Source organism: Eretmochelys imbricata, chromosome 18 (genome assembly GCF_965152235.1).
Source record: "Eretmochelys imbricata isolate rEreImb1 chromosome 18, rEreImb1.hap1, whole genome shotgun sequence".
Taxonomy (NCBI): Eukaryota; Metazoa; Chordata; order Testudines; family Cheloniidae; genus Eretmochelys; species Eretmochelys imbricata.
The window spans coordinates 1,373,879-1,397,630 of NC_135589.1; the positions used below are offsets into that span (position 1 = coordinate 1,373,879).

Sequence of the window (23,752 nt, forward strand, 5' to 3'; positions counted from 1 at the left end):
ACACAACAGAGCACCGCAGAAGGTGAAATGCTGTCTAAACTACAGCTGAAGGGGGGTTTGTTCTGGCATGCATTAAGTGTATCTTCCTTTGATACAGAAACACCTCTGTCATGAAGGACAATTGCTTTATCAGTTATTTTCACTTCTGCAGAAGAACAGCTGCCAAAGTTTACACTACACAAAGAAGTCTTCTTGAGCCATTAATTTGGGACGCGATAGTCACAAGACCTAGAGTGAGGAAAGACTGGTTTTACTGATGTTTTTATGGTTTCTCAAACGTCACTACATGAAAAGCCAGTCATTCTGGTATAGTAGTTTCTGGACATGGAGTTTGATTTGTGTATGTGAAGGCCCATATTTAATCATAAACCTAAGCTGGAGCTGACTCGCCTTCTGGATTCACTCAGCATGGATTCTTTCACAACTATGAAGTATTTAGTACTACAGGAATGTTTCTGTAACCGTTTTAGACTGTGCCTCCTTAACTACGCCTCTGCAATACAACTAACAGTAGATGAGATCCATATGCCTAAGTATCTGAACAAGATTATTCAATTTAAGCTGCTGTCTCTGATATTAATTTGGGAACAGTGAATAGACAACCATGAGAAAATCAACTGGGACTGCGCTTAAGTGTTTACACATATAGTGTTTCTTACTAGAGGAATCTGTACTATTGTTCTGCTACAGTTTAAATATCCTGAGACCCACGTGAAATTTGGTTTTTTTACTCAACTTTCCTCCTGGCTTTATTTTAGTAATCTATTGTTCCTGCCATCAAACAGTCAACTACCCAACGACTTTATGGCACATTCAACTCATGGAAAAAAGTTTCAAACTGTGGAATTCTCAGAAATACTAGAAAAAGACGACAAATTTTACAGAAGATACCTGAACCGATCAATGTAAAAAATGCTTTATGCAATACATTAAAATATGAGAAGATAGACCATGTGTATGTACTTTAATAAGGCTTCCACAGCTCAAATGACAATTTTAGTCCAATATGTTTGCAAATACAGACAAAACAGTTAATGTGCCTTTGATCACATCTTGTACCTGTTTCCCTTGCAAAGCTGTAAGATATAGCAATACCAAGGCCATTAGGTACATCTATACATCACATCTGTAATTGTGTCTACTTATACATCATGGTTTACAGTTCTTCCCTGTGAAGTTTAAGAGACTTAGTTTTGGAACATTGTAATCTCAAGGAAGAGACTCTAGTAACAAAAAAACAAAAATAAAAAACAACCCCCCCGCCTCCCCCCCCAAAACCAGCAAATTGAAAAAAATATCAAATTTCCAGGGGCTATGTACATGAGTGAGTGCTTCAGTCTAAAAAGAAGAATAAAATCTCTTTCAGGCAAACAAGCCTGTTTTCAAGGGAAGTAGAGTTGCTTAATCAAGCACTAACAATAGCATATTGAACTTTTACTGAAGTCTTTACCTTGGGAAAGAATAAATTGCTCAGCTGCACTGTTTCACCTCTCTAAGATCCAGCCCTTTTATTGGATCCAAATCCCGTATCTTGAAGTACAAAGCCAAGATACATTAGAAATAATCTCAGTTTTAAATCCCCTTTTCTGAATCATTTCCAAGCCATTATTTATGGCTTTACAACTGCTCCAAATAGAATACTTTACATCAACTGTTTTGCCATTCTCACTGGTCCAGACCTGCTGCCTGAATTCCCTACCGCCTTCCCAAAATGGTTTTGGAGGAAGGGAGGGGGGGAAAGATGGATTAAAACAGTATAGAGAAAAAGAACAAAGGTTAATCATTTTATGAAGGGGAGCTATAACTATTCTGATAAAAGGTAAATTTAAAAAAAGAACACTATCAAGGGCCCATGTTTTTATATACCCTCCACGCTCCACAACTGACCCCTTAAATCTGCCTGCAATGCTCATGGGAGTGTTAAATACACTAGTTTTGCTCTAAACAGCCAATTTAAAAACAATAATAAAACACTGCCGAAGCCCAAACTGAGCAAGAGGCTATTTTGCTAAGGGAGCACAGTTGAGCATGAAGCTACCAGGAAATATTTAACTTTATTATTAAGGATACCTTGACAGTGTCCTTTTAAAAATTTTAGTGGTAAACTATTTCCAGCTAATATTTAATAGGGTCAGGAAGAGATCCTTTCTGGGAATTACAGATGGTTTAAAAAAAAAAAAAAAAATTAGTGCATTCCTGAAAACAATGAGAACAAAAGGAAAATCTCTTCACATGAAAAACGTGCCCCAAGTATGACACCTCATCCCCTTCAGTATCTCTGATTCTGATGTTCTAGTGAAGATTAATTCAACGTTCCTGAATTGATCAGTAGAGCGGAAATGGATTTCTGGCTCTTGGCAGTAGCATACTGGAGAAGATGTTATCAAAAGTTGTTAAAATAGCCAACAATTCTAAAAACACATTTCACAGAGAAAGACCATGTGATTATTAAAGTTAGGATCATCTTCAAGTTTGAAACTGAAACTGCAAAAGGACGGGTGTGTGCTAGAGCCTCCAGACACAGCCAAGAAGGCAGTTCCTTATCCCCCTCATCTCGGTATTGAAGAGCCACTGATGGAGGCTTTCACAGGCAAGCCACAGTTTACATTTTGGGGTACATATCTGAAGTCTGAAAAAGCTAGTCATTCTTCACAATTAACACATTCTTTACTTCCATGCTGCACTGAGAGAGTAAGAGTGGATCAAAGACAGGGTGTCTGTTAGCAGGGTGATCTCTAAAGAGTTACTTGAGGGCAGATCAAGATGTTTTTGATCTACTGTAATACTATTTCTTTATGGACAGGCGACTGTGGTAGGAAATCAGAGCAAGGAAACAGCAGAGCCTCTCCCTTCCTCAGCTAGAAACTTCTGTCTGTAAACATGATGTATTGTTCCTGCTACTATACTTTTACTTTTGTTTTATTAAATATAAAATTTGAAATGCTCTCTTGAAGTCAGGATGTCCCTTCAGTGCAATCTGCTTTGACATAAGGCATTTGGGGCAGTCATTTCAGAATGGGTTTCTGCCTTCTGGAAGAGTCAAGCAACTGTTTAGTCCTATATCCACCTTTGTTTTAATGCCCTACCATGTCAAAATCCTCTTCCTTTCTGGTCATTTCTCTGCTGCCAGCGGTTATAAAAAAAAAAACATTAGTGTCCAAGAAGACCAGTCCCTGTAAGTGAGAAAGCAACAAAGAAGATTACATGCATTCAAGATGAAATTAAGGTAGGTTCAAATAAATGAAGAAATAAGTGTCTTACCTTTAAATCCTTCTTCAGGCATACAAACTGAAAAGGAAAGATACCACATCAGAAACCTCTAATTACAGCGTGACTTCTAAGAGAAGAATCAAGTGTTTGAATTATAGCAAATTGCAAGCTTCAACAACTTTCAGGTGCTGGCTACAGGGAAATCTTGAATGCTTCCATCTTCTGCTAATTTCTCCTACCTTTCTCCTCCTGACTTCAGCTCCACAAATTAGCCTGTCTTATGCTTAACATGTTCTGTCCCAAATGCAGTACTACATGACCATAAATAATTTTTGTCAAAGCAACCAACCAGGAAAGAGTACAGTGGTAATAATGTGTTTTCACAAATAAGAATGTTTCTAGATTGTAATTATGAAATCCTCTTTACCTTGCATAACATCATCCATTGCTGCATAATCTGCAATTGGTTCATCAGCCTGTAAAACAAACCCAACAGAACTATAAAACAACATGAATACTAGAAGTTTACCAGTCCTATTAGCTAAGCAAGAGACTCTGGCAGATGTGCATTTAAACAGACTGGAGAAGAAAATATATGCTGCCAAAGAAAGAAGTTTTCCCAGGGCGGTTTGGGGGACAATAAAAAGAGGCCTGGAAGCACTTTTGAGGCTTTAGGATCTCCAGTTCAGTAATGTATCTCTGTTGAGGAAGGGCTGTTTAAGCCTGTGCTTTAGTCCCACTGAAGTCAACTAAGCATATGCCAACTGGGGCCATTGTATTTTGTTGTGCTGCATGCTTACGAAGGTATGTACATGCACAGATATGGAAGCACTTACTGTCCTTGCCCAACTGGCACCTGTTAAATTTACAAGTGCACAGGTTACTAATGACACTAGTTAAGGCATTAGTTAGCCTTCACCATCAACAGCTCTTTATAGAGTTTAAGATTTTTCTTCCCTCAAAAAGGAGGACAGGAAATTAAGTATGAAAAATTATACTTCAGTTATACAGTTCAGTGCTCAAAAATCTAAGTGTGAAAGTTGAGTGCACAACCTTAATTCTGCTGGCCTTGTGCTTATGAGCTACAGAACCTTTCACATTCACTACACACGTATACCTTCAGTTGTAGAAAAAACGTTAACTTCTCAGATACCGTATCTCAGACAATTAAAGACAATGCATGCATCCTAGGAGGAGAGTTCTGACTCAAATACTTAACGGTGTAATCTCAATATAGTGTTAGTGTAATTCTAAGTTTGTATCATTTCTGCTGCCAGTCAGCATTCCTTTCAGCAGACCACCACAATTCTCACGTTGTTACCTTTAATAAAACGACTGACTCTGGAATGACTCCAAGGGCGCCAAGTGTTGCAGTATCATCATTTAGTATCTTCCCATCGATCGACAAATTCTGGTCAAACGGAGCAACTGAAAATGCGTGCATGATCTGTGCCAACACAACAACACACACTGATTTTGTGCAAAAGCAAAATATGTAAGTCACACACACACCAATAATACTGTCAAAAACCATGCATCTTAGGACACCATACAAACAGAGCCACGGATTAGCATATCATTGTGGGTGCTGCTGCCCCACCCCTTCTGTGTCATCACAGAGAACCACGGAGCAGTACTTTGCAAGAGCCCCCTTGGGCACTGCCGCCATCTGGTGCAGAAATGTGGTACTTAGAGCCTTCCTCAGCCATGAAGTGTGGAACAAGATTTGGCTGCGAGTTACCATGACAGATCTTGGAGTATTTTATAAGTTCTTACACAGGAAAATCTAAAACAATGGCAACAGCTAGGAGTACAAGACATCTAGATTTACTTCCTTGTCACCATTGTGCGCTCACACACGACAGCAGAGGAGAACACTGTTTTTAGGAACAAAGGAAGTTCCTCACCTGTATTTTCAGCTCTTTCAATGTCTGGTTGGCGGAAACAAGTAGAGCCTTTTCCCCTCTGACTTTTCTGTGCCGTGTACTCCGTCTGATGCCTTGCTTTTGATAAACAACGTAGTTCTGATGGGATATCTTCTGTCGTTTCGCACCACCATTAGTCTAGGAACAAGGGTCAGAAATAGGAAGTTCGCTTACTGAATTCACTGATAATGCAAATTCTTCAACCTGCCTCTTGCCCAGGTGGCCTTGTAAATAAGCTATTTAAACAAGTGAAGCCACAAAACATTAAAGTACATCTGTGATAATCAACTGATGCACACAGGCATCAGAGAGGTTGCAAGTACTGAAGGACTTGCTCAAAGACAGCCACATTTCCATGTTTAACTTGAGGACAGCATGGAGTACAGAACCACTCTTCAACATGTGTTAAATATTTAATATTGTAGTAACCACTTCTCTCTAAAAAAAAGTACAAGGAGGAAGACACTGCCAAAATCAGGGGGTAAGACAACAGTATGCATTACCATCACTTGAAGGAAATATCTCAGTATTTCTATGGGTACCAGGAAGAGCATGCATCAGTGTTAGGACAGATGTACTAGGACTAGGAATGTTTAAGAATTTTAAGCCCAAATTTTCATAGGTTCCAAACCTATGAAAGTCCTCTAGGTTCCAAGTTTCTTTTAAAGAAGGTAAGTTAAGTAAGGTAATATCATTTATTGGATCAACTTCAGCTGGTGAAAGGTACAAACTTTCAAATTACACAGAACTCTTCTTCACTTAGTGCCTCATATACTGGGACCAACATGGCTATACTACTTTTAAAGATGACTTAATATCCACCATTTTTGTGGGGTTCACAAAAACTACATGTTCAGTAATTTAATAAAACCTTGAACTTGGAGAACACCTTCTATCAGAACTTTAAAATGTTCTTTAAAATGTGCTTTACATTTAATAAATACACTTTCACAATACCCCGTAAGATGTACTAACAAGGAAACTAATCAAAACAATATTAGCTCCACAACCATATTAGACACATAGGAGCAAAGAACAATTGGTTTGTCAAATGGAACAAAAGGGTAAGGAAATTTTAAGAACATAAGAATGGCCATACTGGATCAGACCAAAGGTCCATCCAGCTCAGTATCCTGTCTACTGACAGTGGCCAATGCCAGGCACCCCAGAGGGAGTGAACCTAACAGGTAATGATCTAGTGATCCCTCTCCTGCCATCCACCTCCACCCTCTGACAAACAGAGACTAGGGACACCATTCCTTACCCATCCTGGCTAATACCCATTAATAGACTTAATCGCCATGATTCTAATTTTAAGAAGGTATTACAACAATATGCTTAAAATAAAGAAGCTTATATATTTCTGGTTTCAACAGTAAACATAAGAAGATTCCTGTATTGTCAGAGTTGGACACTTTGCTATCTAGAGGGAAACTCAAAATTGCAAACCTTGCAGCGTTTTAGATCTTTACCTGGTTAAAATCTGGATCCTGTTCCCCTTCTGGTTTGGCTTCTTCCCTTTCCTCTTCAGCTTCTGAACTGCTCACATTCAGTTCTGGAGCAGCTTCCTTCATTACCTGAAGTTACACAAATCACACACTGTGTAACTGTGTTCCAACAGCACAAACTCAGATTGTCCCAGGGCTTTTAGCAAGTTCCTTACAGAGCGTTTTTAAAGGTGCTCCCTTAATATAATGAGCTTAAATAGGGCACAAGGACAAGTGACCATAGTGGATAAAACGCCAACTGCCCTAACCCAGGCAGATACTTGGAGTGCATGAACCTAGGAGATACCAAGAGACAAGGCTCTAGTTTAACACACATATAGCTTGTAAATGATCTTTTAACAGATTTTGGATGCTGGCTAAAATGGGAGAAACCATTGCAGGGATCTACTGCTTCCTGTAGCTCAGGAACTCTTTCCCTTTCTCGACAAAGGAAAAGTCTTTGGGGCTGGATTCTTTCCCCTTCAGCCAGCTCTCTCTCTGACCTGAACTCAGTGTGTTGAGAGAGCTGTAACCAAGAGAAACTAATATTCTCCATAAATGACACATACAGGTCAGTCGTGTGGTTGCATTTAGCAGATGGACAGAAGTGCTCATTAGTGATTTATTGGTCTGTCTGCAGTTAATCTGTAAGTAAACTACAGATAAATAATTTATACATATCTATCCCTATGTTACTTCATGATAAATGTACCTACCCTACACTAATGTACGTATTTACACTTGTGCTAGGCTCCTCAGATAGCGTCGGAGACTGGAATTTTCAAGGGAACTTATGGAAAAGTTACACATACTCCCACCTGAATGCCTCAGAGCATGCTAACCTATCTAGGTGTATGCTTGTCCATACATGTATTTTGCGATTGAAGAAACCAGCACATCTTCTAAACACTGAGCATGATTTGCAGCATTCTCAAAGTTATTAGCAGTTTATCAAAGTTCTCACGTTTACAGAATATACAACCGTGGCTGCCAGGTGAAGAGACAAATTGCCCATCTTTCACCCTAAGTTTAGTTATAAATGCTGAATGTATATCTTTTACTAAATCTCTACTAGTTACTGCTAAGTAGCTATATCTGCCATGAACTGAAGGCAAGTGCAGTGACAAATAAAGCTTAATTGATTTATGAAGCCAAATAAATGTGTTGCAGAAAGTTATCAGTTAAAATACCCACTGTTTAGTGAGCAGTCACTCCCAGGAACACATAAGAACATAAGAATGGCCATACTGGGTCAGACCAAAGATCCATCCAGCACAGTATCCTGAGTGGGTGGGTGAGATTCTGTGGCCTGCATTGTGCAGGAGGTCAGACTAGGTGATCATAATGGTCCCTTCTGACCTTATATCTATAAATCTACTGACAGTGGCCAATGCCAGGTGCCCCAGAGGGAGTGAACTTAACAGTAATGCTCTAGTGATCTCTCTCCTGCCATCCATCTCCACCCTCTGACAAACAGAGGCTAGGAACACCATTCCTTACCCATCCTGGCTAATAGCCATTAATGGACTTAACCTCCATGAATTTATCAAGTTCTCTTTTAAACCCTCTTATAGTCCTAGCTTTCACAACCTCCTCAGGCAAGGAGTTCCACAGGTTGACTGTGTGCTGAGTGAAGAAGAACTTCCTTTTATTTGTTTTAAACCTGTTACCCATTAATTTAATTTGGTGACCCCTAGTTCTTATATTATGGGAACAAGTAAATAACTTTTCCTTATTCACTTTCTCCACACCACTCATGATTTTATAGACCTCTATCATATCTCCCCTTAGTCTCCTCTTTTCCAAGCTGAAAAGTCCTAGCCTCTTTAATCTCGCCTCATATGGGACCCGTTCCAAACCCCTACTCATTTTAGTTGCCCTTTTCTGACCCTTTTCTAAGGTTCCTGCTCATTAACATCTGGTCACGACACCACATGTTAATGGGCAGTAACAACATTTTGGTACTACTGATTTTTCTCAGTGTAGGACGGTTTGATACATGTGATCATATACAAGAGCATTTAAAAAAACTTTCCTGAGTAGAGGGCCAGTTGATTAAAAATCTCATCTGGAAATAATTTGCAATAATAATTTGAAATAATTTGTAGGTCCCACCAGTTCTACCTACATGCAGATTCTACTCTAGTACTCAAAATCTGCTCATCTCTGCAGAGACAGAGCAAATTTCTGTGCATGAGAACTATGACTTTCAGCAACTCGCAAGCCAGCTGCTTCTGTTAACTCTTATACTCATCATGTAAAGCTCGATTATTAGGGCATGCATCCGATGAAGTGGGTTTTAGCCCACGAAAGCTTATGCCCTAATAAATTTGTTAGTCTCTAAGGTGCCACATGTACTCCTCGTTCTTTTTGCTGATACAGACTAACACGGCTACCACCCTGAAACCTGTCAAGTATTACTGACTTCACTGGGCACTGAGGGTGCTCAGCACCCTTCAGAAGGCAGAGTCCCTCCCAGAATCTGGCCCTGACCCAAAAGAAAACAATTCTTACTGTTCCATTTATTTTCCTCTGAAACTGACAGCAGAGGGGATAAAATGAACAGCTATTTCACCTTCTTCGCCCACACGGGCTAGCTTGTACACTTACAGCTACTAGTGTAACCCCCACACGGCTCCTGGAACAGTGGACTGAGCCTCTGAGTGTTTCTTAATGACTGGTCCGCATACGGGCAGTCCCCGAGATCTCCCTGACACAGTTTAGGAAGGCAGCAAGCCAGTCCCTGGTATCAAAAAGGCTGAAAAACACTGCTCTAGAGGGTCCTACCCTATGGACTACATTTAACAATAATGGCTACCAGAGCCCTATGACATCATTTCCCAGCATGCCTGACTGCAGGCATGGAGACAGAATGCACTAGAAACTCCTACTGAGGTCAAAAGGGAGGCTTCTGCATGGGGTGATCTGGACAGGCAATGTACTGGGGCTGCTTAGGGAGTCTCTGATTAACCCCCCTCCACAAAACGGAGCCTTTGATCTGCTGTGGGATTCAGTGCATAGGTCAGGCAGCTCCAGCCCTACAGAGACCAGTGTCCAAAGTGGCAGAGATACGACCTGACACCACTGACTGAGCCAACGGAGACCTCCACAGGACTCCAGATCAGGGAGCCAGCAGAGGACCCTGCCCCACAATACGACGATACAATAAAAGGGCACCCTCCTAAGTTGGCCAAAGCTCACAGCACTGCAGCATTTATCTCTGGATTCATTCCCAGCATAGATTCTACCTGGGCAGGTGCCATGGAAGGAGCTGGGGGTTAGGAAGAGTTGAGTGTGTTGGGAGGCAGGAAATGGTTGGTTCTGGTCAGCATTTTTTAATTAATCCTCACCCTTTCCTTCCCCAGATCTAATTTTCCTATTCTCAGCGAAATCCTCTTTGTTATACTGTTATTTTGGGGTTTGTCATTCCTTTGCTGGGGTTTTTGTTTATATACTTTATTGTATCTTGTGTACTGGGTTTTATACTCCTTGCAAGCAGGGGTAGAATTATTCATTTTCCCAAGAGACAGCACCTCTTGGTCTCAGGCACAGTGAGAAGTCACCAAGCATCCCAAAAAGGAACTCAGGACCCAAACCCAGGTGAGGAGAGGGGAGATGCCTCTCCACGCTGCTAGCACCAGAGAAGACGCTTGAAAGACACACCTTGAGAGAAAGGTTACTCTACTTAGGCCTAACATGCTTTAGTAGAGACAAACTAGCCAGTAACTCTTACAAAAATAGAATAAAATGTCACAAACTGAACATAATACACTGTGCAGCCACTTCACAAAAGCCTGAGTTCACAAATCTCCTGACAGCTGAAAAGTTAAATATGTTTCAGGGACATGTCGGTAGGCAACTGTTTGCCTTTCCCAGCACTATCACTCCCCTTGAATCCTCAAACCACCACACTCCCACTCTGAACAGCATGACGACGCAGGGCTTCATTTACCCCAACTCATGGGCTGATGGGCACCAGTAAAATCTGTCCCTCCTATCCACTGTGCCCTCTGAAAAACTCCTAGTACAACAAAATCCTGTGACCATCCCACACGAAAGCGCCTCTATACTATCAGCTGGTTCTTGTCAGCTTATCTGAGGAGTTTTCCTATGAGGAGTCTTGGTTTCTCACCCAGAACTACAGAGCATTAAAATACAACTAAAAGAAGACTGGAGGCTTACTGTAAGAACCATCAGATACTTGTAAAGCAAGTTCTAGGGCCATTATTTACCCTGTAAAATGCTGTTTAGATTTTTGGTAAAGTAAATTTACAACCTAACCTTGTGTCTGATTTTTAAAAAGCATCTTAACTCACCAGTAGCGAGTCATTACACAAAGTAGAACTAGTTCCCCATGCTTATTTTTTTTCCCCCTACTGGTCCTCACACCTTCTTGTCAACTGCTGGAAATGGCCCATCCTGATTATCACGGCAAAAGGTTTTTTTCCCTCCTGCCGGTAATAGCTCACCTTAACTGATCCCTCTCGTTATAGTGGATATGGCAACACCCATTCTTTCATGTTCTCTCTCTCTGTGTACGTGTGTGTGTGCGTGTATGTATGTGTGTACGTGTACACACCCACCCACCTTCCTACTGTATTTTCCACTGCATGCATCCGATGAAGTGGGTTTTAGCCCACGAAAGCTTATGGTCAAATAAATTTGTTAGTCTCTAAGGTGCCACAAGTACTCCTCATTCTCTCTGCTGAAGAGGTATCCTCAACATAGCAGCAGTCACTGAGAGGCCCATTTGTAGAATAGAGGCACAGAAACAATGCTGAGTAATTTCTCATGCAGCACGGGCATTCTCTTTGCCAGTATATATTATTTGATAACTATTTTTATAGCTATCTTGGCTACCACTCAGTACAGTTTACCTTTAACAAAATTCAGTGAAGATTAGTAGTGAGAGATCAGTACCTTTTTATTATCCACCACTTTATGTACATAGATGGTGGCCTGGGTGTACTCACGCAGGTCCCTCTGCTGCTGGCATAACAATCCTTCTCTGCATTCTGGACACAGCTCTAGAAGGATAAAAAGGAAAGCATAGTTAAAATGCTAACAGATATTTTGGTGACAGTGACATTACACAAGGGACCACTACAAATATTCGCCACCTTCATGATTAAATCAAGAATGGCTTACACAATGGGGGGTACATTCTCTGAACTCTGGATTTACTCTATAGCTGTTACTGAGAAACTGGCATCTATCTTTTCCACTCCTCCCTTAAGTTCTGACCATTTATGCTAAAATGGCAGGTCCCTCTCCAAACCCCACAAGGGAGCCAGTATCAGTTGAAAAAGCTATTCTGCAGACACTGGTGAAGATAAGACTCACTTACTGGGTTCAGAATCGAAAAGCGTGCTCTCCGGGCTCATCTCAGCTGTTTGCATTCTGATGATTTTGATAATGTGATCCACAACAAATAGTTTTTGTATTGCCTCCCACTCACTGGGCCATATTAGAGCTATACTGTGCAAAGAAACACAACATGCTTCATGACATAGAAAAACCAAACCAGAAGTATTCAATTACAGCTGTGTAGCTTAGTCATCATTAAAGGAAACACTGTGCACAAGCCTTACAAGTGCACTGGGCTCTAGGTTTCGGAACCTTTTAAATGTTAAGAACAGTCTCTCTAACTCCTAAAGCAAAACTATGCAGGGAGGAAGGACTGAGATGGAAGAAAAAGTACGAAAGTGGAAGATGTGTTACATTTACTCTGTGCCATTGAAGAAGCAATTCCACAAAGCATGAAATCCATTGATGGTATCTGATACTTTGAAGACAAGTCTTGTGGAAATCAACTTTGAGAAGACCTGTGTCCATTCTGATCGTAAAGGTAAGGAAGTGAGTTTCCAATGTCAAATAATAGTCAGGTTTCAGAGTAGCAGCCGTGTTAGTCAGTCTCACTTGAGCTCGTTCAATTCCTAATAATAAATTCTACTTTACTGATCATATTTCTTTCTCCAATGCTAGCCTGCTTCTGCAGAACACTTATCACTGAACATGTATGGTACTTTCTGCATGAAGATCCATCTAAAGGTGTAAACGGGTTTTCACATCAAGGTCATTCAAAAACAGAGACATCTCCCAGGAAAATGTTACAGTTACAGAGATCAACAGTACTGTCCTCACAGGTCATTTGATTTACATATTCCTGGAGACAGGGAGAGAAATACCTGACAAAAGGAAGACAAGAGAGCAGAAGAAACTCACAGTTTAGAGTCTTCTTTGGTCATGGAAGCAAATGTGAACATGAGGCCCCCATGTGGGCAGAGAAGAGCACTGTTTCCTACTGATGATACAGGACTGCATCTTGTAGGCCTCCTGCTCAAAACAGGAGAAGAGAAAACAAATGTGTACTTAGGATGGTTAGACAGAGCTGAGTGAATTTTTTTTGGCAGATAAGTAAATTTACCAAAAAAATATACATATATGGGAATGGAAACTACTCATGAATGTGGGTCAAATCTGGCAAATTATTTCAGCTGAAAACAACCTGCATTTTTTTTTTTTAAAAACATCTGAATGTTTTGAATCAACATTGTTTTGAAAAGGCTGATTTGAATCAACATTCAAAATGTTCTTTTGTTTGATCCAAACAATTTTAATTTTGGTTTTTCATTTTGGTGAGAAAAACTGATTAAAAACTAGCATAATTTGGGGGGATTTTTCACTGAGCTCTAGTTAGACATCACAGGGTTATGCTATTTCCTTAACAAGAAATCAAAAGTCAGCAAATAGCACTGAGAAGAGAGATAAGTAGAGTATTTAAATTTGTGATTTTACAGAAAAGTAGCCAAAATTCAGAAGTATTAGATTGCTAGGCTCAGGGAATCAGATATTGGGGGTTTTTGATCTTGGGATGTTACTTATATCTAGCATTGCAGGGAGGATTTTCATCTCCTATTAACGACAGACTACAGAAGCAGGACGGAGTTATGTCCTTTGACCAGGATATAACTTTAGTCATGAGAAACTAATCAATATGGTATCTAACCTGACCAGCTGTTTCTCAGAACCTGTAATAACCAATACCAGCTTAACAATCCCAGTGCTTCCTTATTTCCACAAGGCCAGTCACTACACAGCAAGATATTTTAGTTTTAGCATAATTCTACACTGCACTATACAAACTTCATTCAGAAGTCAAATCACTACATATAAAACTAAAAGGAATAAAGGGAGTTCAGTGAAGATTTAAAATATGAACCAATTTACCTTACAAATTTCCTCCATTCTTCTACAAAAAACTGTGATACAATGTAGAGCTCATCTGTCTCCTGGAAAAACAGACTTCATTTAAATTAACCTAACAATGGAGATAGAAAAAACCTAAGTTTTCACTGTCTTTGTTACACCTGACAGGTTGTTTCAGAATAGCAGCCGTGTTAGTCTGTATCCACAAAAAGAACAGGAGTACTTGTGGCACCTTAGAGACTAACCAATTTATTTGAGCATAAGCTTTCGTGAGCTACAGCTCACTTCATCGGATGCTGTAGCTCACGAAAGCTTATGCTCAAATAAATTGGTTAGTCTCTAAGGTGCCACAAGTCCTCCTTTTCTTTTTGTTATACCTGTTCCCTTTCAAGATCCTAACATTCTTCACAATAACTCCATTCAAGTGTGACTTCTGAAAGCCAACTACAATAATTTGAGATCAAGTACCAAGAACATAGTACACAGTGAACCCTTGTGTTACTGCTTATATTACATTAGAAAGCTAATTCAGTTTTGTACCAATTATCTTCAATCCATTGTATAAATCATTTCTACTAAACTCCAGCAAGTCTTATGGCACACACAGCCTGTGATTAACCAGCAGAGCATATTATACTAACTGCAGAGTTGCAGACTTTGCTGCTTCGATGGGCAGATCTCATTGCACACAAAAGGGGCTACTGGCATTCTTCCATTCCACACCCCCGAGTTCCCTGTGTGCCAGCCTCACATCCCCGTTATTTCAGGGACTTCCTATAACCCCCGCCCCAACACACATGCCAAGGGCATTGTGTCCCTTCTCTCTCCCCTCTGCCCATACCAGGATCCTCCATTCTCTCTGCCCCATGCCATTGTGTATCCCCCATGCCATTATCCTCCATTTTCTCCTTCGGGGCTGTACGTCCCCACTCCTCTGGCCCCTCATGCCAGAGCCCCCTATTCTCCCTCCATCCCAGGGGCTCTGTGTGCATCCCTATTTCCTCCACCATTCTTAAGTCATTCAGGGCATCAACATGTTGAACTCTATTGGGAGGAGGGGCAGAGCTGGGATGGAGTTATGCAGCAATGTTGTAATGTCAGCCATGAACTGGTTCTCTGATCTACAGAAAATTACAGAGATGACTGAACTTGCTGGATATGCTAATCAGAAGCCGGGGCTGTCTCCCCCTCATTTCCCCTTTCTGGTTTTCACCAAAATCAACAGGGTTCTGCCCACTGATGCTAGAACATTCCCTGAAATTTGGAATTGATTTGATGTGGTGTTCAAAAGTTACATTCAAACAGAGAAATATCCATGTGCATAAAACACTCCTCTTGCTGCTACAATACTCCCACACACGCTCAGTGAGGTGGCAGTAAGAACAGCCTTGCTACTCCTATCATGACTGGCTCCAACATTCACAACCCCCTACCCCAGCTGTGACTTGTTTGCTGCTTAAAGACACTCCACCCCCTCTCTAGGGTTTTTGCCTGCTGCTGGAAGTGTATAGCAAGACAAACCCTTCCCTCCAGTAGGGTTCAGAATGGAACTCTCCAGCACTGTAGCAACAGCTAGTGCCCTAAACCCAGTCCTGTGGTGCAGAAGATTAATTAGTACCACTTCCATGTGAAACTGCTTGAAGGTGCTGCTCTTACTGCTGGCTCAGTACCATGGGAGCAGCAGGTGTAGATAACACAACTACTGTCAAGTTACTTTCTTCTACAATGTATTGAAGAGAGCAAGGACCAAATACTGCCCTCAGACAGGGGTGTACCCCTAACGACAGAAAAATAAATTTAAAAATATATTCCAATAAACAAATTAGCTGATAAAGTATCACCCTAACACCAAAGAGCAAACCACTGAGGCACTAATTGTATCAGCAATTGGTTGATAAAAAGGAAATTCCTTTCTTTGGTAAATTTAAGATTTGCCTTGCAAAACAAGAACAGTGGAAACAGCTCCTCTTTTGAAAGAAAGAACAAAAAGGGCAAAAAACTTATTGGATTGTGGGCTGCCATTTCTGCTCTCACTTCTTCCCCCTGAGATGAGCTGTTCTAGCCTGCTCTCACATATGGCCCCAAATACCTTTCCCCATCCAGACATACACAAACATTTCCTCTTTTGAAAGCTAGAGCCACATAGGATGCGGGAGGAAAGAGGGATGATTACAGGAGGGGGAAGAGGAGCAGGAGTAGCAGCTAGGTTACTGTGACAGATGATCTGGATGGTTGACAAGATCATCTGGAGAAAGCAGGCAGGGTCAAGAAGTAGTGGATGTGGAAGCAAAAGGTAGGGGAACAAGACCCAGGCAGGAGGCCTGGAGATGCGGGGGAAGGGGGGTGGGGAAGAGAGGAAGGACACTAAGAAACTAGCTGGGATTCAAGATTAGGCTGAAAGAGAGGTTCACTGATGTTTGAGTGACATTTGGATGGAAGGGGAAAAACACTAAATTTCTCTTTGATCAAGTATCAGCCTCCATGCAGTAAGTGCAGCTCCAATGGCTAGGGTGTCAATTTAGGACTCAGGAGATCCAGGTTCAGTTCCCTGCTCTACCCCAGACACCCCTGAGCACATCTTGCAGGCACAGGGAGACTCAGTTTCCTATCTATACAATGGGGATAATGGCCTTGCTCAGCCTCGCACAGGGGTTGCGAGAATAAATACATTCAAGTTTGTGAGGTACTCAAGACACTGCAGAAAGAGGGCACGGTCAATATCTAGGAGAGACAGACGGTACCTGAGGAAGTTTACTTCAACTAATATTTGCTATTCTTTTTCATTTTAAAGGACATTCTCATGAAAGATACACACTTCTACAAATGCCAGTCAAAAGAGCACCATGGAGTTCTTTATCCTCAGCAAGTTTGCAGATGACACTAAACTGGGAGGAGTGGTAGATACGCTGGATACAGAGGGACCTAGACAAATTAGAGGATTGGGCCAAAAGAAATCTGATGAGGTTCAACAAGGACAAGTGCACTTAGGATAGAAGAATCCCATGCACCGCTACAGACTAGGGACCGAGTGGCTAGGCAGCAGTTCTGCAGAAAAGGACCTAGGGGTTACAGTGGACGAGAAGCTGGCTATGTGTCAACAGTGTACCCTTGTTGCCAAGAAGGCCAATGGCATTTTGGGCTGTATGAGTACGGGCATTGCCAGCAGATCGAGGGACATGATCGTTTCCCTCTATTCAACATTGGTGAGGCCTCATCTGCAGTCCTGTGTCCAGTTTTGGGCCCCACACTACAAGAAGGATGTGGAAAAATTGGAAAGCGTCCAGCGGAGGGCAACAAAAATGATTAAGGGACTGGAACACATGACTTATGAGGAGAGGCTGAGGAAACTGGGATTGTTTAGTCTGTGGAAGAGAAGAATGAGGGGGGATTTGATAGCTGCTTTCAACTACCTGAAAGGGGGTTCCACAGGGGATGGATCTAGACTGTTCTCAGTGGTAGCAGATGACAGGACAAGGAGCAATGGTCTCAAGTTACAGTGGGGGAGGTTTAAGTTGGATATTAGGAAAAACTTTTTCACTGGGAGAGTGGTGAAGCACTGGAATGCGTTACCTAGGGAGGTGGTGGAATCTCCTTCCTTTGAACTTTTTAAGGTCTGGCTTGACAAAGCCCTGGCTGGGATGATTTAGTTGGGGCTTGGTCCTGATTTGAGCAGGGGGTTGGACTAGATGACCTCCTGAGGTCCTTTCCAACCCTGATATTCTACGATTCTATGATTCAAAGAGAGTACCCAAGTCAGCACTTAAAGGATTTGTAAGGAACATTTTTTCAATAAGCTTTACACCATGTTTGCATGGTCTATTTTGCTCAAGGATTACACACACAAATTTCCCTCTAATAGATCAGAATTTTACATTCTATTGTCAAGTGCAAGAGTACACTAATAGCCTTTTCCCAGATCTGGTAGACAATCAACTTTTCCTAGTCTTTGTACCTGAGGCCAGCTCCCAAGACACGGTCTGCATTTGTCTTGGAACAGGTTCTGGAGAGCAGTCTTCTGCTCACTTGCCATCATCTTATGCAGGGCTTCGTTTTCCTCTCCTTCTCTTTCCAGAATCTGTGTGAAAACAGAGAATCCTTTTCGCCGCTTGTGTTTGTTTTCAAAGGTGCTATTAAAAAGGTAAAAGCAGATTTTTTTCCTCCCATACATTTTAAGCAAGGGGAACGCCAACATGAAAGCTAAAGCTACCACCATACATAAACTGTCAAAAGTCTTACGAAGTCATCAGATATTCAGATACCTTGCACTGGGAACAACACTCTTTGCTATTTGGAAATTCTGGAGCCTTTGGAAAATATTGCTTGAGCTTTTTCCAGGCTTCTTTAGAAACAACCCTCCTTTCATTTTCTGATATGCATAGGTCACCTGCATGGAGAAATGCAAGAGATCATTTTTGTTCTGCACATACTCAGCAAAAGTTTCACAGCACTAAAACAGATTTAAGAGATTACTTGTATGAATACAGAAGTAGATTTTACACCCTTATAATCTGACACCTGTGTCAGCACTAGAATAAAAAAAGAATTTATACAGAAGAGTCACCTTCAGCCTCTATTTCTACCCCATCAATGATTAAGTTTCCTCCTGGAGGTAGGATTTTAGTGCTTACTCACAGCAACAGTATGTTTTAAGAATTATAGCTAATTATTTTAAAAGCTAACCCAATACATTCTTAAATACAGCATTCCTATTTAAAAACAGAAAGATCTTAATCTACCATGATTGCCCTTTGGATTTATAAAACCATGTGCCTGAGCAATAGGCACGGGAACTATGGGTGCTGCAGCACCCCCAGATTTTACGCGGTCCTCCCAGCTCCCTTACCCCAGCCTAGGCCTCCTTACCCCCATCTGGGTCCCCGCCTCCTGGAGACATGGCCCTGCTCCTGGTCCCAGCTCTGGGAGGGGGAGCGTGGACAGGGTAAGGGGGCTGGCTTTCAGTTCCTCCACTATTAAAAATGTTCCAGCACCACTGGCCTGAGCCACAGATTCAAATGCAACAAAAGGAAAGGAAAGACAGAAATCCATGGAATAGGAAGAGAAATTAAGGGCAAGAACAGAACCAGGACAGAGGATACAAACACACAATGGCTAATCTTTTCCCCACTCATGGGTGCCTCAAATTAGGCACTTAGAACCTAAAAAAGTGGTTTGATTTTCAAAGCTGCTGAGCACCCCACAATTTGTATTGACTTGAAAATGAAGGTGTATGTGCTACACCTCTGGAAAAATAAGACTACAATGATTTATTTGCCTAAATATGGCTTTAGGTGCCTAATTTCAGGCACTGAAAATTCTGTCCAAGATGTTCTCCCCATACATCCTCCCACCACCCTTCTGAAAGCGTTATGGCATTTAAAATGCCACATTTCTGTAGCAATCACTCAGAATGTGAACCTCCACAGGACACTCAAACACAGTCAGGATCCATAATTAAACATGGCAGATTCCATTTTCCATAATGCCCATCTTGAAAAAAAGTGAACTGCACAAAATCTTTTGATCGAGAGAGTGCCTTATTACATCCAGTTGGGTGGAATTAATTGTGTGTGAGAAAAAATATGAAGTGAGGTGTACCAAATATTATTTAAAAATTATGCCAATTACTTACATATTATCGTTTATCTTGAACTATTTTTCAGGTAACTAACAAAAAAACTGACAATCAGTAAGATAACAAATTAACAGAAAGCATTTATGAGTTATCCTGGTAACAACTATGCCAAAAAGGTCAATGCGCTGCAATACAGGCATCGAATTTATGTGTTTGACTCAACATGGTGGGAAAACATAATATTTCATATATGAGAAACTATGCTACTTCATTGCTGACAGACTGACCAAGCCATAATTTTTGCTTTACTTATAGTTGTAAAGGGGAGAGGTACAACACAACTGAGCCCTCGCTATTTAACTGCTGCTGCGTCAAAAGCTACAAGGTGTGGTAAGAATAATGCTGATACACAACCAAACGAGAATAATATTAATTTCAGTACAGAGGGTAAAGTAGTGAATGGTAAACAGCAAACAACCAAACACTGACATGGGAAAGAATGATGCTCAACTTTTAAAATGAGTACTAACCAACAGTGGGAAGAAAAAAAAAACTTGAGAAGTTGCTATACTTGACGGAGTAAAGTCTAGCTAAGAACTATTTAAAAAGTTTTTTCTTTCTTTCTATAGTCTACCCCAGCATGAAATGGGTTTAAGATAGCCACAAGATAGAGAAAAAAACACCAGGGAAACTCATTGGCTCTATGTATTTAGTATTAGAACAAGACTTCAGTGCCACTGACCTGTCATCTTCTCTCATTCTGACAAAGTCTGAACTCCTGCCAATTTCCCAAAGAAAAAATAGCAACACTCCATTCCTGGATTTATTACAATAAATGAAGGTCAGACTGGATTGTTTTAAAATTTTAAAATTTTGCTAATGAAACAGTTGCTAAATTTGACCAATTATTAACCTAGGTTCACCATATGGAGAAAGCAGGACTGGGATGATTTCCAGAAACCATCAGGGACATGAAAATAAGATTGTGCAAGTAATTGCTCTGACATCATAAGATTTATGAAAATAGATCAAGAAGCTATAGTGAGAGGTGGAAAATCTGATCAGAATGTATAAACGCTGTACCATCTGGAAGGCAAAGACCCTGACCATTTACTCCTGGAAGAATTGTGCACCACTGCAAAAGCACAGAATTCATGTCCCCTGAATATTTCTTTGCTTCCCCGCAGAAAAATGACTTTCTGGCAGGGAAGCAAAGGGAAGCTGTAACAGTAGTCATGCACCACTCCCCAACTGTGAATATACAGAGTTTCAGGAACCTGGAGCAGCCGGCTGAGAGATAAATCACTGCAGGTTTGGGGACATCCCAGCCAGTGGCTCTTACCCTGAGCTGGGATCAGCTGCTAGTTCCAGCTGGGCTGGAGGCAGGAGAGGATGGGAATTCCTCCTCCCCTGCAAGGACTGGCTGGGGCTGTTTCAGACCCACCCCCAGAAACCTCCCTCAGCTGCAGGAAACTCAGCATCCTCCCTTGCTTCCTGCCCCCATCGCTCCTCACCGTAGGGGGCAGGAGGCACCGTACAGGGAGCTGCTCTCCCATCCGCTCAACCCCCATGCACCTGGACCTCCCATGTCCAGACACCCCTACCAAGCCTCAACCGGTACACCCAGAACTCCCCTTCATACCTGAACCCCACCCATTGAACCTCAACCCCTGCATCTGCAGCCCCCCGCACCCATACCACCCCCACTGAGCTCCCTACACTCAAACCCACCACCCTGAGCTTCCACATCCAGACCCCCATGCCACTGACCCCCAACTAGCCGCATCCAGACCCCCCCCCCCACCAAGCCCCACTCCCCCAGACCCCTCCACTGAGCCCCAACCACTTTCACCTGGAAGCCCCTGCAGAGTCCCATTGCACCTGGAACCCCCCATCCGGATCCCCCCATACCTAGACCCCCTTCCCCCCCCACTGAGCTGTCTGTACACCCAGATTGTCCCACACAATCCTCTCACCCCACACCTGGATCCCCCGCACTGAGCCCTTCCACACTTGGATCCTGCCTGGTTGAGCCTTCCTGCCCCAGACCCGGTGCGCCTGGCGCAGAGGGGCAGGACCCCAGGGTGTATCTGGGGCAGGCCCAGGCCTTGTGCTGTGTTAGTGGTGAGGCTGCACCCGACCCTGAGTCCACGTCCCAGAGGTGGGGAGGCTGCATGGTGATCTCCCATCTTCGTACAGCCAGTGGACTGTGCTCCCCACTGCCATGCTGGAGCCTCTGCATTTATTTATTGACAAATAAAACTTGCAGAATTTTAAAATATTGTGCACAGAATTATTAATTTTTTTGGCACTGAATGCCCTCAGGAGTAACCATTGTCCCCCTCTCATCATCTCTGCCAACCTCCCTCAGCCTAACCTGGTAATCAGACAAAAATTATTCGACAGGGTCAGGAAACTATCGGAGAAAGAAATTATGACAATCCTCTGGAATTAGAGATGAAAAAGGTTCCTGACATATGCATGTAAGAAGATGGTAGTGGGAATTCATAAGGGAAAAACCTGTGTGATACTTTTGGATGCATGCCAGACCTAACAGATCAAGCACTGGGCTTTGCAGAAAGCACCATGAAGGAAGTAGTTTCCTTCTCTGCAACATTAAGGATCTATTACAGAGAAAACAGATTAGTTGATACACTTAATTGAATGGAAAATTTTGAACGCATAAGATGAAGAGAGCATTTTACAAGAACAGTCTGAAGTTAGCTCAGGATAATGAAACCTGAACTTTTGATGGCCCCAATATTTAATGTCATTTATTTTTTATGTGGACCAAAGTCACAGATCAATTTTTCTAGGGAAATATTTTCAAAATACTTATTTTTATGGTGTTTCATCATTCTGCTCTGCAGTTTTATATTAGCCTTGTGGGACTGTCAATTACAATGCACAACAATGAAAAAGGGTTAAAAAAGACATTTTAACCTTTCTATTTGAGAATACAGCTTTATTAATCAAAAAGCATGCATCTCTTATTAGTTTTAGTGGTGGAGCTTGCGTTGTTAGTTCATATCAACTGACAATAATGTATTCATTGTCCCAAACAGACCTGAAGGCCTAACTGCTACGATTACATTAGGGTAATGCTTCCAAAATGGAGCAATTATAGTCTATTAAAAGTGCCAATATTCTGCACAAAAAAGGAGACTTGAAAACTTGGATAGTAGAGGATGCAACTAACTAGCCATCACTTAATGTTATACAGCATCTCATGTTAGGCTTATAACACAGAGAACAGGTCTCAAAATACCCAGCACAGTTTGATTACAATCCTTATGTCAAGGACACCGAAATACTTACTGAGAGAAAGTATTTTTTATACTGCACTTCCACAGTTGTCAGTACCCAATTACAGTGTCTCACTTTAAAGAGTTTTTATTTTCTTAATGTACAAAAGGAAAGGGAATGGATACCATGCCACAAATAATCATGACTAAGGGTGCAAGTTTGTCATGGAGATCACTGATTCCATGACTTTCCGGGACCTCTGCAGCGGCCGGTGCAGCTGGCCTGGGGGCCACCTGAACAGCTCAGGCAGCCCCTGGGCCAGCCACACCGGCTGCTGCTGGGGCAGCCTAGAGACACCGCACCTCCCTCCCCAGCAGCAGCAGGAGTTTGGACATGGGAGGGGCTATGGTCTGGGGAGAAGAAGAGGGTGAGGGCTCTGGGAGGTGCTCACCTCGGGAGTGAGGGAGGTTGGCAGGCTCCCTGGAAGAGGCGACATCCCTCAGCTTCGAGACGGAGACACGGCCAGGGAGCTCTGTGCGCTGCCTCCGCCTGCAGGCACAGCCTCCACAGAGCCCATTGGCCAGGAACTGGAGTGGAGGCAGCGCGCAGAGCTGCCAGGCCGCGTCTCCACCTAGGAGCTGAGGGATTTGCTACTTCTGGGGAGGCACAGAGCCGGATAGGGAGCCTGCCAGCCCCGCCAAACCCTCCCCCTCCTGGAGCCCCCCCCCGAATGCCTCCGGGCTGCTGCCCCCACCCAGCACCCGCGACACGTTTCCCCGCACCCAAAATGTTTAGTCAGGGGTATATAGGACAAGTCATGGACATGTGAATTTTTGTTTACTGCCCGTGACCTGTCCATTACTTTTACTAAAAATACCTGTGACTAAAACATAGCCTTAATTATGACTGATTGCAGAGTATATTTCATCCAAAACCTCAAAGTACGTTCACAGATTTCACAGAATTTAAGTGGCCCCAGACCATGCACTTTTGTCTTATCCAACGAACAGCACCCTCCCGCAGAACAGAATCCCTCTACTTCATATTGAGGCAATAGTTCAGCACCAAAAGATCAGAGGGAAGAGCAACACCAAATGAATTAC

General features: G+C 42.3%; 1 protein-coding gene across 3 annotated transcripts in view; it reads right to left on the reverse strand.

The window, feature by feature from the left end:
• Positions 1-947: 947 nt before the first annotated feature.
• Positions 948-23,752, reverse strand: part of USP48 (ubiquitin specific peptidase 48) — a 56,907-nt gene continuing 34,102 nt past the window's right edge. For all 3 annotated transcript variants that reach the window (XM_077837550.1, XM_077837549.1, XM_077837551.1), the window contains 12 exons: positions 18,091-18,215; positions 17,784-17,906; positions 13,853-13,914; positions 12,848-12,958; positions 11,970-12,100; positions 11,543-11,649; positions 6,608-6,712; positions 5,118-5,273; positions 4,532-4,657; positions 3,638-3,686; positions 3,262-3,288; positions 948-3,173 (listed from right to left, as the gene is read on the reverse strand). In XM_077837550.1, the coding sequence (XP_077693676.1) occupies positions 3,151-3,173; positions 3,262-3,288; positions 3,638-3,686; positions 4,532-4,657; positions 5,118-5,273; positions 6,608-6,712; positions 11,543-11,649; positions 11,970-12,100; positions 12,848-12,958; positions 13,853-13,914; positions 17,784-17,906; positions 18,091-18,215 (1,145 nt within the window). In that variant the 3' untranslated portion in view covers positions 948-3,150. The remainder of the gene's footprint in view (positions 3,174-3,261; positions 3,289-3,637; positions 3,687-4,531; positions 4,658-5,117; positions 5,274-6,607; positions 6,713-11,542; positions 11,650-11,969; positions 12,101-12,847; positions 12,959-13,852; positions 13,915-17,783; positions 17,907-18,090; positions 18,216-23,752) is intronic.